The sequence below is a fragment of the Salmo trutta genome, chromosome 15 (genome assembly GCF_901001165.1).
Source record: "Salmo trutta chromosome 15, fSalTru1.1, whole genome shotgun sequence".
Taxonomy (NCBI): Eukaryota; Metazoa; Chordata; class Actinopteri; order Salmoniformes; family Salmonidae; genus Salmo; species Salmo trutta.
The window spans coordinates 20,064,444-20,081,506 of record NC_042971.1 but is presented as its reverse complement, the minus strand read 5'-3'; the positions used below and the strand labels follow the sequence as shown (position 1 = coordinate 20,081,506).

General features: G+C 42.9%; 1 protein-coding gene across 2 annotated transcripts in view; it reads right to left on the bottom strand.

Annotated features, from left to right (window-relative positions):
- Positions 1-17,063, bottom strand: part of LOC115148597 (transmembrane protein 132E) — a 363,759-nt gene that overhangs the window by 48,987 nt on the left and 297,709 nt on the right. For both annotated transcript variants that reach the window (XM_029690639.1, XM_029690638.1), the window contains exon 3: positions 11,489-11,629. In XM_029690639.1, coding sequence (XP_029546499.1) covers positions 11,489-11,629 — 141 coding nt within the window. The remainder of the gene's footprint in view (positions 1-11,488; positions 11,630-17,063) is intronic.

The following is a 17,063-nucleotide window of genomic DNA, read 5'->3' as shown; positions in this document are numbered from 1 at the left end:
GTGTCACATATCAGGTTGCAAACAATGTAAAAAAAAAAAAATCATGGTCTCTTTTTTGTTTTCTTGAGTAAGGCAGCTCCAAAATGCAGGTGTTTCAGCCTAGCTCAGTGCTTTCTGTGGTGGTGGGGGGGGGGGGCAGTCAGCGGAATATAAGGAGCGTAGGGATTCTCTAGTTGTGTTCTCTAGTTGTGCCGTGATTGGCTCAGTGTTCTGTCACTCATGGGGACACTATGTCACCAGCAAATCTAAGGGTAGAGCTTGAAAAATTCAAGCCCCTTGGGTGCTGCCATAGAGTTACATTAGAAGTGCCCATCCAATAAGGCTAAACGGTCATTGGCCACAGATACAATGAAGTCAAATCATGTTATATATACAGCAGCTTTGATTGGACTGATCATGTCAACATACTTTCAACATCTTTGCTAGCAAGCTTGCAGTCATCATCATGAATCAAGTCGACAAATTCAACAATGAGTGGTTTAGAAGGAATCATTGGCCAACTGCAAGCACTGCAAAGCAATCACTACCCTGCTATTCAGTAGAGTGGGTGTGTGGTCCCAAGTCTGGGTTTACAGATCTCTTTTCCAAGCTTAAAAGGATAAATATTCAACATTGGCCATGGTGTCAATCCAGCATGACTTCTGCCTCGCTCAAAACAACTGGAAACTCAGAACTGGGAAATCTGTTTTCAGTGAGTTCAAGACGACTGGGAAAATACATTTTGAACGGTCATCCAACTCTGAATTTCAAGTCAGGAACTCAGGCCTCTTTCTAGAACTCCGACCTGAAGATCACTGACGTCATCATGATTCAACTTTGTTTTTCCCCGAGTTCCCAGTTGTCTTGAAAGCACCATAAATCCAGAGAATGCCTGACTTTGATGACAAAGTATGATTAAAAAAATTGCCCACGTAGGACTGCCGCACCACCTTCCTGTTCAAGTGAACACAGCACAACAAGGTTAGTCCAAAAATGTATTGTAAGCTGCTGCATAAATGACGTAATATGCCAGGGAGATATGTATACTGTAGCTAAGAAAGTAATACTAAGTGTATGTTGTGTAGTAAGCTGTTAGTACCCCATGTGCCTCACCCTAATAATTTGGTCCCATTTCCCCTCCTAATTTCGCCTACTGTTCTGACTTGGTGGTGCACATGTAGCCTATAGCCTGTTTTAGAGAAATGGAATCATTGAATATTGTAAGAGCTTGCATTGTCTGCTTATAAGCCCCCTTTATTTATCCTACGCTTCTGACTTGGTGTACAGGGAGAATACTGTAAAAACGACCCATGTTCTGAATTCTGTCGCTGTACATTTCAAAAGTGCTGAACAAATAGTTATATTGACTACGTCTATCCTAGCTTGCTCATTAATGTCTTAATCGAAATGACGGATTGCCTCTTATCTGCTCATTGTCCCCTTATGCCATTGTTTGCACATCTCAATTGTCAGCAGAATCCACATTTGTTTAAGCAAGTAAATGAGGCTGAATGAACTGTTTCGCTGCCAGACAAGGCTCCGCTGATAGCCAGGTGTAGCAGTGGTAAGGTGATGGGACTGCTGTTGTTGGGACTCTGCTGTTGGGGCTTTATGTAGGATCTAACAGTGTGTGGGAACTGTTTGTCACCGTTATAGTGCAATGAATGTATTGTTTAGTGTTGTGTTGTGTAGTGGGTTTGCCCCTCCAACATTTACATGCTAAAATCGCTACTGCATATCCCAATAGACTAGGCAAAGACAAATGTGGCAGTCAAAAGATGTATTCAAGATGGCGCTAGCGAGGATGGGTGCCGTTTTATTGGCTCTTAACCAACCGTGCTATTTTGTTTGTTTTTTTTGCATTATTTGTAACTTATTTTGTACGTTATGTTGCTGCTACAGTCTCTTATGACTGAAAAGAGCTTCTCACCTCGAATTGGACAAAGAATTCTTTAATGAGTCGGACGGGAAGGATATACCCCAAACACCCAAACAGGCCCTCAGCCCCATCATTTGCTGGAGAAAGAAACTGAGATCGGTGTGCCTTGTGAGGATCAGGCGACGAGTGGCTAATCTGCCTTTGCCAACCGTACTGTTAGCTAACGTTCAATCGCTGGAACATAAATGGGACGAACTGAAAACACGTATAGCCTACCAATGGGACATTAAAAACTGTATGTTTTACAGGATAGAACAGCAGCCTATGGTAAGACACGGGGCGGTGGCCAATGTATATTTGTAAACAACAACTGGTGCACGATATCTAAGGAAGTTACAAGGTTTTGCTCACCTAAGTATATCTTGATAAGCTGTAGACCACACTATCTACCTAGAGAGTTTTCATCTGTATTTTTCGTAGCTGTCTACACACCACTACAGACCGATGCTGGCACTAAAACCGCACTCAATGAGCTGCATACGACCATAATCAAACAGGAAAACGCTCATCCAGAGGCGTCGCTCCTAGTGGCCAGGGACTTTAATGCAGGGAAACTCAAAACCGTTTTACCTCATTTGTATCAGCGTGTTAAATGTGCAACCAGAGGGGAAAAAAAACTTTAGACCACCTTTACTCCACACACAGTGACGCATACAAAGCTCGCCCAACATTTGGCAAATCTGACCATAATTCTATCCTCCTGATTCCTGCTTACAAGCAAAAATGAATGCAGGTAGCACCAGTGACTCGGTCTATAAAAAAGTGGTCAGATGAAGCAGACGCTAAACTACAGGAATGTTTTGCTAGCACAGACTGGAATATGTTCTGGGATTCTTCCAATGGCATTGAGGAGTACACCACATCAGTCACTGGCTTCATCAATAAGTGCATCGACGACGTCGTCACCACAGTAACTGTACGTACATATTCCAACAAGAAACAATGGATTACAGGCAACATTTGCACTGAACTAAAGGGTAGAGCTGCTGCTTTCAAGGAGCGGGACTCTAACCCGGAAGTGTATAAGAAATCCCGCTATGCCCTCCGACAAACCATCAAACAGGCAAAGTGTCAATACAGGACAAAGACCGAACCGTACTACACCAGCTCCGACGCTTGTCAGATGTGGCCGGGCTTGCAAACTATTAAAGACTACAAAGGGAAGCACAGCCGAGAGCTGCCCAGTGACACGAGCCTACCAGACGAGCTAAATAACTTCTATGCTCGCTTCGAGGCAAGTAACACTGGAACATGCATGAGAGCATCAGCTGTTCTGGACGACTGTGTGAGTAAGACCTTTAAACAGGTCAACATTCACAAGGCCGCAGGGCCAGACGGATTACCAGGACATGTACTCCCGAGCATGCGCTGACCAACTAGCAAGTGTCTTCACTGAAATCTTCAACCTCTCCCTGTCTGAGTCTGTAATACCAAAATGTTTCAAGCAGACCACCATAGTACCTGTACCAAAGAACACTAAGGTAACCTGCCTAAATGACTACCGACCAGTAGCACTCACAACTGTAGCCATGAAATGCTTTGAAAGGCTGGTCATGGCTCACATCAACACTATTATCCCAGAAACTCTAGACCCACTCCAATTTGAATACCGCCCCAACAGATCCAGAGATGATGCAATCTCTATTGCACTCCACACTGCTCTTTCACACCTGGACAAAACGAACACCTATGTGAGAATGCTATTCATTGACTACAGCTCAGCGTAGAACACCATAGGGCCCGCAAAGCTCATCACTAAGCTAAGGACCCTGGGACAAAATACCTCCCTCTGCAACTGGATCCTGGACTTCCTGACGAGCCGCCCCCAGGTGGTAAGGGTAGGTAACAACACATCCGCCACGCTGATCCTCAACACGGGGGCCCCTCAGGGGTGCGTGCTCAGTCTCCTCCTGTACTCCCTGTTCACTCATGACTGCACGGCCAGGCACGACTCCAGCACAATCATTCAGTTTGCCGATGACACAACAGTGGTAGGCCTGATCACCAACAACGATGAGACAATCTATAGGGAGGAGGTCGGAGACCTGAGTGTGTGGTGCAAGGACAACAACCTCTCCCTCAACGTGATCAAGAGAAAGGAGATGATTGTGGACTACAGGAAATGGAGGACCGAGCACGTCCCCATTCTCATCGTCCGGGCTGTAGTGGAGCAGGTTGAGAGCTTCAAGTTCCTTGGCGTCCACATCACCTACAAACTAACTTTGTCAAGCACACCAAGACAGTCGTGAAGAGGGCACGACAAAACCTATTCCCCCTCAGGAGACTGAAAAGATTTGTCATGGGTCCTCAGATCCTCAAAAGGTTTTACAGCTGCACCATCGAGAGCATCCTGACAGGTTGCATCACTGCCTGGTAATGGCAACTGCTCGGCCTCCAAATGGCTACCCAGACAATTTACATTGCCCCCCCCCCCCCCCCGTCTCTTCTAAGCTGTTGCTACTCTCTGTTATTTTCTATGCATAGTCACTTAAATAACCTTACCTCAAATTACCTCGCCACCGGTGGCCCCGCACATCGACTCTGTACCTATATAACCCGCTATTGTCATTTACTGCTGCTCTTTAATGATTTATTATTCTTATCTCTTACTTTTTTGTATTTTATTTAAAACTGCATTGTTGGTTAAGACATGAAAGTAAGCATTTCACTCTAAGGTTGTATTCGGCGCATGTGACAAATAACATTTGATTTGATTTGAGTTTGATTAGTTTGAAAGAGTGCCTCTCCACAATTGTTCCTTTGAATCAATAGTGACAATTATAAGTCAAGAGCAACATCCGTGAGAGCATGCCAACTCGACCCTGTTGATTGCTTTACCCTTTGTTTAAAATTGAATTATTCAATGTGTTAACCGAGAATCAATTTCCATCAAATCTGATTTTCCTTTCGTCCCCACGGGGATATGGTAGGACACTGCATTTACAAAATGAATACTGCCATAATTAGGAAGCCATTTGCAAAAATCGATAGCCTAGTACAATGCATAACAAGAGGTGAGGGAGGATCCAGACAACAATAAAGCATTAAGCAGTGGTGTGCTGGGGCTAAGTGGAAATGGGCCTGTGCTTAGAATAACTTCAGGGATGATTAAGCAGCAATCCAAAGAGAAACTTTGGGTGGCAAAATAAGGCCAAACAACAAAGAATGTTAATTGGATCAAAGGTGTCACCACATTCAAAAGAGCCAACCTTGTCCCCTTCAGACTATTTTGTGATGACTTGCAGATCAACCAAACACAAGTGTTGAAACATTATTTATACTCAGTGGTCGGATGCGTAACGATCTTTGAAAAAAAGACAAGTGAGATACTGGTGTTTATTTATTCTTATTTAACTAGGGAAGTCAGTTAAGAACAAATTCTTACTTACAATGACAGCCTACCTCAGCCAAACCCTAACCCGGACGACGCTGGGCCAAATGTGCGCCGTCCTCTGGTTCTCCCAATCACGGCCGGTTGTGATACAGCCTGGAATCGAACCAGGCATTGCATCTCAGTGCTAGAGGCGTCACTACAGACCCTGGTTCGATCCCCGGTGTGTGCACCTATCAGAAGTCCATGAGGTACATGTTTATGAATTTGGTGTTAACCCCCTAGAGTCGATTGACACATTTTTGCGTCAATCTTAGTTACATAACAAAAAATCCCCATCAAAATCTGTCAGTTTAAGCTAGAGATATTTTGCATTGGATCCGTCTCAATACACCTAGTACTTCTGCATCTGCGATGAAACGTGGAAAAGAAAGCCACAAGTGTCAGGAGACTCGTCTGAAGTCAGTACCGTCAATGTGCCAACTTCTGGCTCCAAACAAATGGGACCCCAATGTGGAAAGGGGAGATTCTCATGAACACGATAGAATTCTCCATTTTGCTCTACGACCCTCACAAATGTCACTCGTTACATATTCTTTGCATTACACTTATGACGAACACATAATGACAGCATGCTGTCATAACAACAACGACATCCTTAACACAGAGCATCACATGGTCGACATTAAAAGCAGTCACTATTCTTAGTTTCTTGTATAACAAACATGTAATCAGGCTATGGAAGAAAGTAATGTTTTCCTCTATCAGCAAACGCTAAATGCCCCGAAGCGCCGCCTTCGCCCAGAAGATTGATCAAGCTTTATGATTGAAGATGAAATGATGATCAATTATTGGTGTAGATGTTATTCCAAACCATGTCAAATGAAGGCTTTAAACCTATTAGGCTTAATGTGTTAATATAACTAGGACCATCTTTTGCATGGATCTACTCATACTACTATTGTGGGCAAATTTATAAAGCAGCCCAGCATGGTCCATTATCTCAAATATATACCAATGTCGGCACAAAAAGACAGAACTATATCACAGGTAAATGTGCTTTCCAACAGGTCCCAGCATTAATGTTATTGCACTTAGCTTGATAAAGTGGGCCTGATTCTATCGTTTTTATTTACTTTTAACAGCTAGAAGGCCAAATCAAATGAAAATAGGAATATGCCTGCTATTTATCCTCAGAGACTGCTACCTGGCTCTAAAATGTAGGCAAAACACATTAGTGACAAATTAAATGCTTTGAAAGGCTGGTCATGGCTCACATCAACACCATTATCACAGAAACCCTAGACCCACTCCAATTCACATACAGCCCCAACAGATCCACAGATGACGCAATCTCAATCACACTCGACACTGCCCTTTCACACCCGGACAAAAGGAACACCTATGTGAGAATGGTGTTAATTGATTACAGCTCAGTGTTCAACACCATAGTGCCCACAAAGCTCATCACTAAGCTAAGGACCATGGGACTAAACACCTCCCTCTGCAACTGGATCCTGGACATCCTGACGGGCCGTCCCCAGGTGGTAAGGGTAGGCAACACCACATCTGCCATGCTGATCCTCAACACAGGGGCCCCTCATGGGTGTGTGCTTAGTCCCCTCCTGTACTCCCGATTTCCCACAACTGTGTGGCAAAGCACGACTCCAACACAATCATTAAATTTGCTGACAACACAATGGTGGTAGGCCTGATCACCAACAACGATGAGACAGCCTATAGGGAGGAGGTCAGAGACCTGGCAGTGTGGTGCCAGAACAACAACCTCCCTCAACGTGAGCAAGACAAAGGAGATGATCGTGGACTACAGGAAAAGGAGTGCTGAACACACCCCCATTCGCATCAACAGGGCTGTAGTGGAGCGGGTCGAGAGTTTCAAGACCTTGGTGTCCACATCACCAACAAAATATTGTCATAACTCCCCTGTGATGATCTGAAGGATCAGGTTACAGTGGGTCTGCTCTACAGCGTGCTCTCTCTCTCTTGGAGGGGGAGAGCGGGAAGTCGGCTGTTTTATGGTCGGTCATCAAATACGCTTATGGTCGGTCATCAAATACGCTGCCCCTATGCTCTGTAGTGTTCGAGTTTGGAATGTAAACTGTGGAACACAGAGAGACACTTGGACGTCAAAGGTTTGAAAAATTAAACAATATTTCTATTTTTGAGAATGTGGGTGTGGTCCTTGGACACTTAAGGGACAGTCATGACGAGTGTGTTTCATTTGGTGATCTCATGAAAGACAGGAAACATTCATTACTGTGTCTTTGGTTGTGTACACTTCTTAATTATGGGGTTCACATCTAAATATTGTGAAACGTATGTGATTAAACATGGAACTATTTGTGAAAAGATGTAATGTGATGTTAACCTTCTGAATGAGAAAACATGGGTTTTCATATGAAGTTAACCAAACCAATGGCCACACCCACGTCAGCATAGACATTATGTCGGCATCATGGACTGCCCTTTTCTCAGAAGTGTGTAAAACCACTTCCTACAAAATGTACATGAAGTCAGAGAATGCCGGGACAGAGTCCCCATGTTGGAATGGCTACAATTCTATAGGCCATTAGACCAGAAAATATGGAGCTGACGCTACATGTTGAAATGTAGCATCAAAGACCATATAGCTGTAGTTTTGGCTACACGGCTGGAAATGGTTAAACTCTGAGACTAATCAATCACTACATTACAAGAGCAAATCCTAGACGTATAATTACTAGTCTGCAGCTGGAAATTACGAAAGTCTAGTACGAGAACAACCATCGAAGCATCTATTCTATGCAACAACCATCTGTATGCCTGACGTATCCATTACAACAGACACTATCCAGAGCCGCTGAGAGAAAGCAACAACTACAAAAGACATTATGACCTCTGGGGAAGTTAAACAGAGACTCTGATGAACTGACTCTCCAGCAGATGGGCCGGCTATTCTCACAGAGAAGACAACAACGACATACGGGCGCAAATATATACATTGCATTTATTCTCGAATGAGTGGCCATTCATGTGCAAAGGATTAGCATTTCAATGAATATACAGTTGAATTTGGAAGTTTAAATGTATTTGGCTAAGGTTTTTCACAATTCCTGACATTTAATCAGAGTAAAAATGCCCTGTCTTAGGTCAGTTAGGATCACCAATTCATTTTAAGAATGTGAAATATCAGAATAATAGTAGAGAGAATGATTTATTTCAGCTTTTATTTCTTTCATTACATTCCCAGTGGGTCAGAAGTTCACATACACTCAATTAGTATTTGGTAGCATTGCCTTTAAATTGTTTAACTTGGTCAAACATTTCGGATAGCCTTCCACAAGCTTCCCACAATAAGTTGGGTGAATTTTGGCCCATTCCTCCTGACAGAGCTGGAGTAACTGAGTCAGGTTTGTAGGCATCCTTGCTCGCACACTCGTTTTCAGTTCTGCCCACAAATTTTCTATAGGTTTGAGGTCAGGGCTTTGTGATGGCAACTCCAATACCTTGACTTTGTTGTCCTTAAGCCATTTTGCCACAACTATGGAAGTATGCTTGGGGTCATTGTCCACTTGGAAGACCCATTTGCGACCAAGCTTTAACTTCCAGATTGATGTCTTGAGGTGATGCTTCAATATGTCCACCTAATTTTCAATCTTCATGATGCCATCTATTTTGTGAAGTGCACCAGTCCCTCCTGCAGCAAAGCACAACCCAAAACATGATGCTGCCACCCCCGTGCTTCACGGTTGGGATGGTGTTCTTCGGCTTGCAAGCATCCCCCTTTTTCCTCCAAACATAACGATGGTCATTATGGCCAAACTGTTCTATTTTTGTTTCATCAGACCAGAGGACATTTCTCCAAAAAGTACGATCTTTGTCCCCATGTGCAGTTGCAAACCGTAGTCTGGCTTTTTTTATGGTGGTTTTGGAGCAGTGGCTTCTTCCTTGCTGAGCGGCCTTTCAGGTTATGTTGATATAGGACTCGTTTTACTGTGGATATAGATACTTTGGTACGTGTTTCCTCCAGCATCTTCACAAGGTTCTTTGCTGTTGTTCTGGGATTGATTTGCACTTTTCGCACCAAAGTACGTTCATCTCTAGGAGATAGAATGTGTCTCCTTCCTGAGCGGTATGAGAGCTGCGTGGTCCCATGGTGTTTATACTTGCGTACTATTTCCTGGAATGTTCCAAGCTGTTTAAAGGCACAGTCAACTTAGTGTATGTAAACCTCTGACCCACTGGAATTGTGATACAGTGAATTATAAGTGAAATAATCTGTCTGTAAACAATTGTTGGAAAAATTACTTGTGTCATGCACAAAGTAGATGTCCTAACCGACTTGCCAAAACTATAGTTTGTTAACAAGAAATGTGTGGAGTGGTTGAAAAACGAGTTTTAATGACTACAACCTAAGTGTATCTAAACCTCCGACATCAACTGTACTTATCAACTGTGACTTGTCAATCCATTTTGTCTCTCCCGCTCTTTTCTAGCTCTACCCCTTTCAATTGTCTAGCAAGCAGTCATACCGGTTTAGCCCACTAGGGACTTATCAATGCATTGTGTTAGTAACCAATATCTACTGTTTGTTTGTTATGTATTTCTGTGATTATTTAGTTAGTAAATAAATAATTAAGCCAATTTGTACATTGCCGATTCATCATTTAGGCTAGGGTTCGTGCAGATATCCAAGGATTTGTGACGTTCAGTAATGAGAACTGATAAGGTAATAACGATACATTAATAGAAGACTAATCGATAAGATATGACAATTTCTGAAGAGTCGATTCGGGAAATAGAGACTCCATAAACATTTTCCCGTGGTGCCTTCCAAGTTAATTAAAGTTTACATGATTAGTTTAATCACGTAATAATAATTACACATAGAGAATTGATTTGATAAAATAACAGTCATCACATTTAATGATAGTCCAGACACAACACTATCATTGTCCAAACACAGCAAGAAAGTCACGAAGAGGGCACAACAACGATTTTTCCCCCTCAGGGGGCTGAAAAGATTTGGCATGGTTACCCAGATCCTCAAAAAGTACTACAGCTGCACCATTGAGAGCATCGTGACCGGTTGCATCACCGCCTAGTATGGCAACTGCTCGGCATCAGACCGTAAGGCGCTACAGAAGGTAGTTCATCACTGGGGCCAAGCTTCCTACCATCCAGGACCTATATACTAGGCGGTGCCATAGGAAGGCCCAAAAAATTGTCAGACTCCAGTCACCCAAGTCATAAACAATTCCCTTTGCTACTGCACGGCAAGCGGTAACGGAGCACCAAGTCTGGGTCCAAAAGGCTCCTTAACAGCTTCTTCCCCAAGCCCCAAGCCCTATTTGCATTGACCCCCCCCCCCTTTGTTTTTACACTGCTTCTACTCGCTGTTTAATATCTATGCATAGTCACTTTACCCCTACCTACATGTACAAATTACCTCGACTAACCTGTACCCCTGCACATTGACTCGATACCGGTACCCCCATATCCTTTTTTTATACTTTAGATTATTTAGTAAATATTTTCTTAACTCTATTTTCTTAAAACTGCATTGTTGGTTAAGGGCTTGTAAGTAAGAATTTCATGGTAAGGTCTACCTACACCTGTTGTATTCGGTGCATGTGACAAATAAAATTTGATATAATCATGGGTACCTTTGCCCAGTGACAGGCAAAGATATTGCTGCCATTTTTGGCAATGACAGAATCCCATCTCCATGGCACTGTAATGCAGCAACATATTAAAGTTAAACTGTATATATCATTTTGGCATTTTTCTATTGGTTTTGTCTACACATAAAATGGATCCATCACTGAAGTTGATAATCAAGCTGTAAAAAGCATGCATTTGAAAACTACAGTTTAATTTAGTGGTCCACCAATCAGCTTTCTGCCAAGCAGGGAACATTTTTTAAATCATTGGTGTAAGCATATCTTTTATGCGTATTATACCTTATCTAAATATATTTTTATGGCTTTGCATTTAAGCAATTTATTTAACAGAGCATATCCAAAGGTTTTTGGACAGCTACCCTAAACTGGATCCATATCTACAGTATATTGCAAATAGGTCTATTGTAAATAGGACGTTTTGAAGATGTCTCGTATCATCTTTCAATGAACAAACCATCTTAAAGTTTTTACCGGTGTGCTGGGCACGACCACCTCACTCACTCTGTGGTGTTTAAGTTAGATGTTTTGTGTTTAGTCCTAAGGCTGTTGACTTACCCGGCTTGTACTCCTTTGTTCTTGTTCACGTTGATGGTGGTGATGGAATGCTTTGCCCCGGACTGCACCTCCCAGTCCACAGTCCACTGGGCATTCTTTGACTTGGTTTGCAGAAGATTCACCCCTTTCTTCGCCTTGACCCTGTAATCGACAGATAAAAGGAATAAATCAACTTTATGAACAGTTCATGATTTATCTGCGAGGTCAGAGGTTGTCGGTTTGTTTTTATACTATAGTTCCATCATGTGCACTGTATTACATTGGGGCAAATACAATTTCAAAAGATCAATCATCGAAAGTTAATGTAGATCAGTTGTCACCAACCGGTCGATCGCGGCATTCCTAGTCAATCACTAAACATTTCTGTTGAATAGTCAACGATAAAGCCTTGTGCTCCTTGTGCTGTTGGAGGTAGATGCACTTGATTCAGAAGCCCTGCATACCGGGTAGGCAAAGTTTTCCCATTTTGAACCATTTGTCTGAAGGGAGCTGAATCAAGCTAAATCAAGTGCGCCTACTGCACTGGCCAATCGGATAGCTTAAATCACTGAGCCTACAGCTTCCACAACCCCACAGAAAAGTTTGATACTAGCCTACATGAGATTTCATAACTTTTAAACCATAACCAGAGAGAGATTGTCAAACAATACAGCAAAGAGCGAGTTCATGTTTTTATTCAGCACTGCCAACACTGTTTTTATTCAACACTTTTGCAAAACATAAAACGTGCTTCTCCCTACTCCCACTCGCGCTACAACCAGCACTGCAGCTACAATGAATATATCAGTAGGCATGAATTTTTATTATTAGCAGCTTGTTGTGTCTATTTTTATATAGAGGAATATTTCACCATCTCTGGTCATAGGAACAACATGAATTTGTGCATTAGGCATAAAAAACCTGGTGCGACTCAAGTTTCACCATCAGGTTAGGCTTACTGCACAAACATAATTCCTACAGAACTATTTTTATTAGGTTAATGTTGCATAGGCTTACATTTTTTAAGTCATGTTAAAAACAATAATCTGAGCGGTAGATCTCCGCTTGCTTTTTGACTCCGAAAGTGACCTCGACTCCGAAAAGGTTGGTGACCGCTGATGTATATGGACAATATGGTGATATATCTTATCTAAAGACAAAGGCTATTGCACTTGAGAGTATTTCTCAATCAGCCAACTGTATATTAAGTATCAGGAAAATGATACAAATCCACTCCATATTCTTTTGTTCCGTAATCTTTTGAGAGAGCCTAAATATTGTACTGCACAACGGTTTTTAAGACTATGATCCATTTCAGTGACTCTGATTAATTCCCCCATATAAATGAGAGGGTATGAGGAATGTGAATTGAGCTTGCCCTAGCACTCGCACAAAGCCGAGTAATGAGTGAGCGTAGCAAATCAGAAAGGTTCAGCTGTGACTAGTAATAAGCACTGATTCTGTAATACTCTCGCCAGCTTTGTAGCTCTGATAGAGGAAAATGGAGGAGCCTGTGTGAACTACTTCGGCTAAGACACTACTATTATTTATTAATTCCACACAGATGCCGTCTGCCATGGCAACTTCTATTAAGCACTGCGCTGAAGTGGATGACTGCTAAACAAGAGCAGTTAGCTCTAAATGCTCCTAATCCTTCAAGGCCATATAGCTAAAATGTATTGAGTGCAAACACAAACTCTGAAAGAGCATTTAAGAAAGGACTTCTCTTTAACCCTCAATGTGTTTTAATTAACTGTTGTATGTAACCTTGTATGTAACCTATGGAGAATCATCTTGTTTAGCACATTTAGCTAACGTGGATTGGTGCATAGCTCTTTATCCATCTAGTCTTAAATACATTTCTCAGATTGTCAAAGAGTGTGGTTAACACCTTCAAACACAACAATCCAGCGATGGCTCTATGAAACGGAAAGCAACTATATTGAGTGACAGGTGCTCCTTGCCTCTGGATCATCAACAGCAATCTCAACAATCATCTCGAGCACTCCCAATATCTATCTTGTTTATCACTCCAAGTAAACATCTTTGAGGTTTGACAGTCAGTACAGAGCCTTGCAGCTGAAGAGCCGGAGGAAAAGAGAAGGAAGAAAACCTGGCTGGCAGGGATATGTTCTTAAGAGGGGCATGCTGGGAAAATTAGAATGTTCGAGCCAAGGAGATATCAGAGGGGATCGCAAATCAAAAACCTGCAACTGGAAATGTTCACATCTGATACAGAATTGACTCATATCTTTGTTGCAGTGCAGTGGAAGACACAGCTGTGAACCAAATTGTGTGTTTTGCAGAGGTTTGATGGTAACTAATTAACATAACATGATGATGTTAAGGCTTGTCAAAACAGCAAACTCCTTCCCATTTGTGCAACTTGGGGAGGATGAGAGTCAGCAGTATGCCTGGCAGGTTGTTCTGCGACCTATACATCAGAATTCTGACCATATTTCTCCAGGCTCTTGTAATCATATATACATTTTATTTTATTTAACTAGGCAAGTCAGTTAAGAACAAATCCTTATTTTCAATGACAGCCCCTTGTTCAGGGGCAGAATGACAGATTGTTACCTTGGGGATTTGATCTAGCAACCTTTCAGTTACTGGCCCAACGCTCTAACCACTAGGCTACCTGCCACCCCAAGCCTGACCAAACACTTAAAAAGGGTGACAGCAAATTCATTGAGGGGGTGAATCTTTCTGCCGGCTTAACCCCCAACTGGTTTCAAACGCTCCCTCCCTTTGAACTGCCTGCTCCCTTTGCACTCCCTCCCTTTGCCTTTGAACTCCCTCCCTTTGCCTTTGAACTTCCTGCTCCCTCTACACCCCCTCCCTTTGCCTTTGAACTGTCTGCTCCCTCTGCACTCAACTGATGACTGGACCATGACCAAGAGAGGCTGCAGCTCCCTGTTTTTCAATGAGGCCTAGGTTTACTCTTATCTCCCGCTCTACGCTGCTGCCCGCCCTCTGAAAAAACACCTTCATTTTCAAATGGTAAATCTCTGAAGGTGCAAGGCAAGATTTGAATCTCTGTACGCAGTTATCGCACGCATCTTTCCCTAGGGAGTGAATCTGTGTGGAGGAACGGTGCACACCTGGAGTGTGCCCTTTCCAAACAGTAAACCCACAAACAGAGTTGGATTGGTTTGGTTCAGATGAAAGAAGACGGCTCTAAAGATCTAGCCCAGCTCCAAGTGTCACCTTCAGTACCAAGCTATGATGAGCAGACCACCTCCCGGTAAACAAGACAGAACACAGTGGGACTCTAACTGTTCAAAGTTGGCAAGGAGTCAACACCAAGACTTGGTTGTTAATGTGGTTTCCAGCCATCTGAATCCATGGCTTATAGGCAGTATTAATCCAGATAGCCCGTTACACTATGTTTATTCTTCACATTTACACAAGTCAAATTACAGCAAAGAGAAGGTTTTAACTGGAAACTAAAATATTAATGTTGATTGTTCTTTAGGTTCGAGTCTAGTGCCCAATCCAGCCATATCTGCCTCTTCCCTCACTTTCCTTCCCCGTTTTCAGGCTCTCCCAGACACAACTCTCCTGTGTGTGAAATTATCCAGCATTCACAACAAATCCTTTGTTTAGAGACCACTCACAGATTGCACATCAGTTTTTTGGCAGTTGCTAGAGGTAGCATGTTGTGGTGGGGAGTGACAAAAACAAACATTTGACCATTTTGGCGGTGACAACAGCTCACAGATAAAGTGATTTGCCACCGTTGGGAGGCCAACGTTGGGCTTTCACGTCGGTACCCTCGGCAGACCTCGATGAGCAAATGCAGGCAAAAAAGTTAATAAATAGGAACTAAAATGTCAGCACTAGAACGTCTTAAAGGCATAATCTGCACTCCCTTTTGCTCTACTGTAAAAACAGGGCCTCTTCAACAACTAAATCTGGTCAGCAAAGCCTTTTTCCACTCATCTGTCGACTGAAGCTCCATTTGTTTCTCTGATAGGCCATGTTACAGACAACTTCTCCACTTGGAGTTCTGCAGTCAAAACAAATTCCCATTCCATGACAATATACTATTTGGCTATCAATGTATGCTTGTCCTTGGCCCTGTGCTTGATGCAGTGCCCATTACACGTGACGTGATTCAATCCGTGACATAACAGCTCGCCATGATATGTTTAAGGAAGCTTGCGAAACCTTATTATTTCCAGGACTTTGCACCCTTGAATTGGCAGCTTTTTAAAAATGTTATTTAACTAGGTAAGTCAGTTAAGAACAAATTCTTATTTACAATGACGGCCTTCCCCAGCCAAACCCGGACGATGCTGGGCCAATTGTGCGCCGCCCTATGGGACTCCCAATCACAGCAGGATGCGATACAGCCTGGATTCAAACCAGGGACTGTAGTGATGCCTCTTGCACTTGAGATGCAGTGCCTTAGACCGCTGCGCCACTCGGGAGTCCCAGTTTGATGTAATGTGAGGCTCAAACATATTCCGGTGCCACTCCACATAAGCCATGAATTGCACTGACAGAGCTATTATTTAAAAACTGCCACAACCATGGATTATGTTTACAAGGTGCGCTGCTAGTGAACTGCTGTAGAAAATAGCACAAGAGACTAGTAAATAACCTTTTACACAAAGGCACCATTCAACAGGGGTTCATTGAAGGTCCACAAGTAGTTCATGAGTAGTTATTTATTGTATTGTGATCTCAGATATTGTGTATGCCGGACCTTGAGACTCACTGTTCGGCATAAAATACAATGTTGACCATAGTCCTTTCTGATATCCCTCATACCTGTACATTATATCAAAAGTAAAGTCTCATCAGGCACAAAGTTGACTAAAGAGATAGAGAGAGCAAGAGAGAGACCTAAGTTTTTGCATCGCCTCGGGGGAGCAGCACATGCCTCCTGCTCATTATTGTGGGAATATGAGAGGAACATCAATACGAGGCTGTGTCAACCTCCCTCTCTAGCCATGTGGACATTCTGCCATAATTGGCAGCGGGCAGCCATCAGGACAGATGTTCGCTTTGCAAAGAGATGCCTGGCACCCCAAAAAGATTGGATGCACTTGTCACACTGCTGACGCTCGCTCCTCTGACGGTAAACCGAGTGGCCAGCCTAGGCCACGTGAAGGGGCAGCCGCCACGGGTCGGGAATTATCAGTATCTTCAGTAATCTCTCGCTAAAACAATAGACGATAAGGGACGTGGACAGCGAGGGATGACCCGACAGTCAGGATTTACACTAATCTGACCAATCATCTGAGGAGAAATGGACCAAAGGCACGTATAATATGTTTTCTTGGGGCTCTTCGAAGATGCAGAGTATAGGAGCGTATAACTGTCGATCTGATAGGGCTCCACATGAGCGTGCGTAAAGTGTATTAATCTGCGGCGAGGGTAAAAGGAGCCGAAAAAGAGAAAAACTGTTTTGACAAAAGCAGGAAAGGGTAACCGAATAATGACGATCATGTTTGTATTCGTAACTATCCAACGACCAATCTCAAAATGCAAAACAACTTTTAAGTTATCCTGATTATTTGAGCTGATAAAAGCTTGCACTTAATTTGATCAGCTTTACAGCTGGCCCCTTGTTTTGACTCATCTA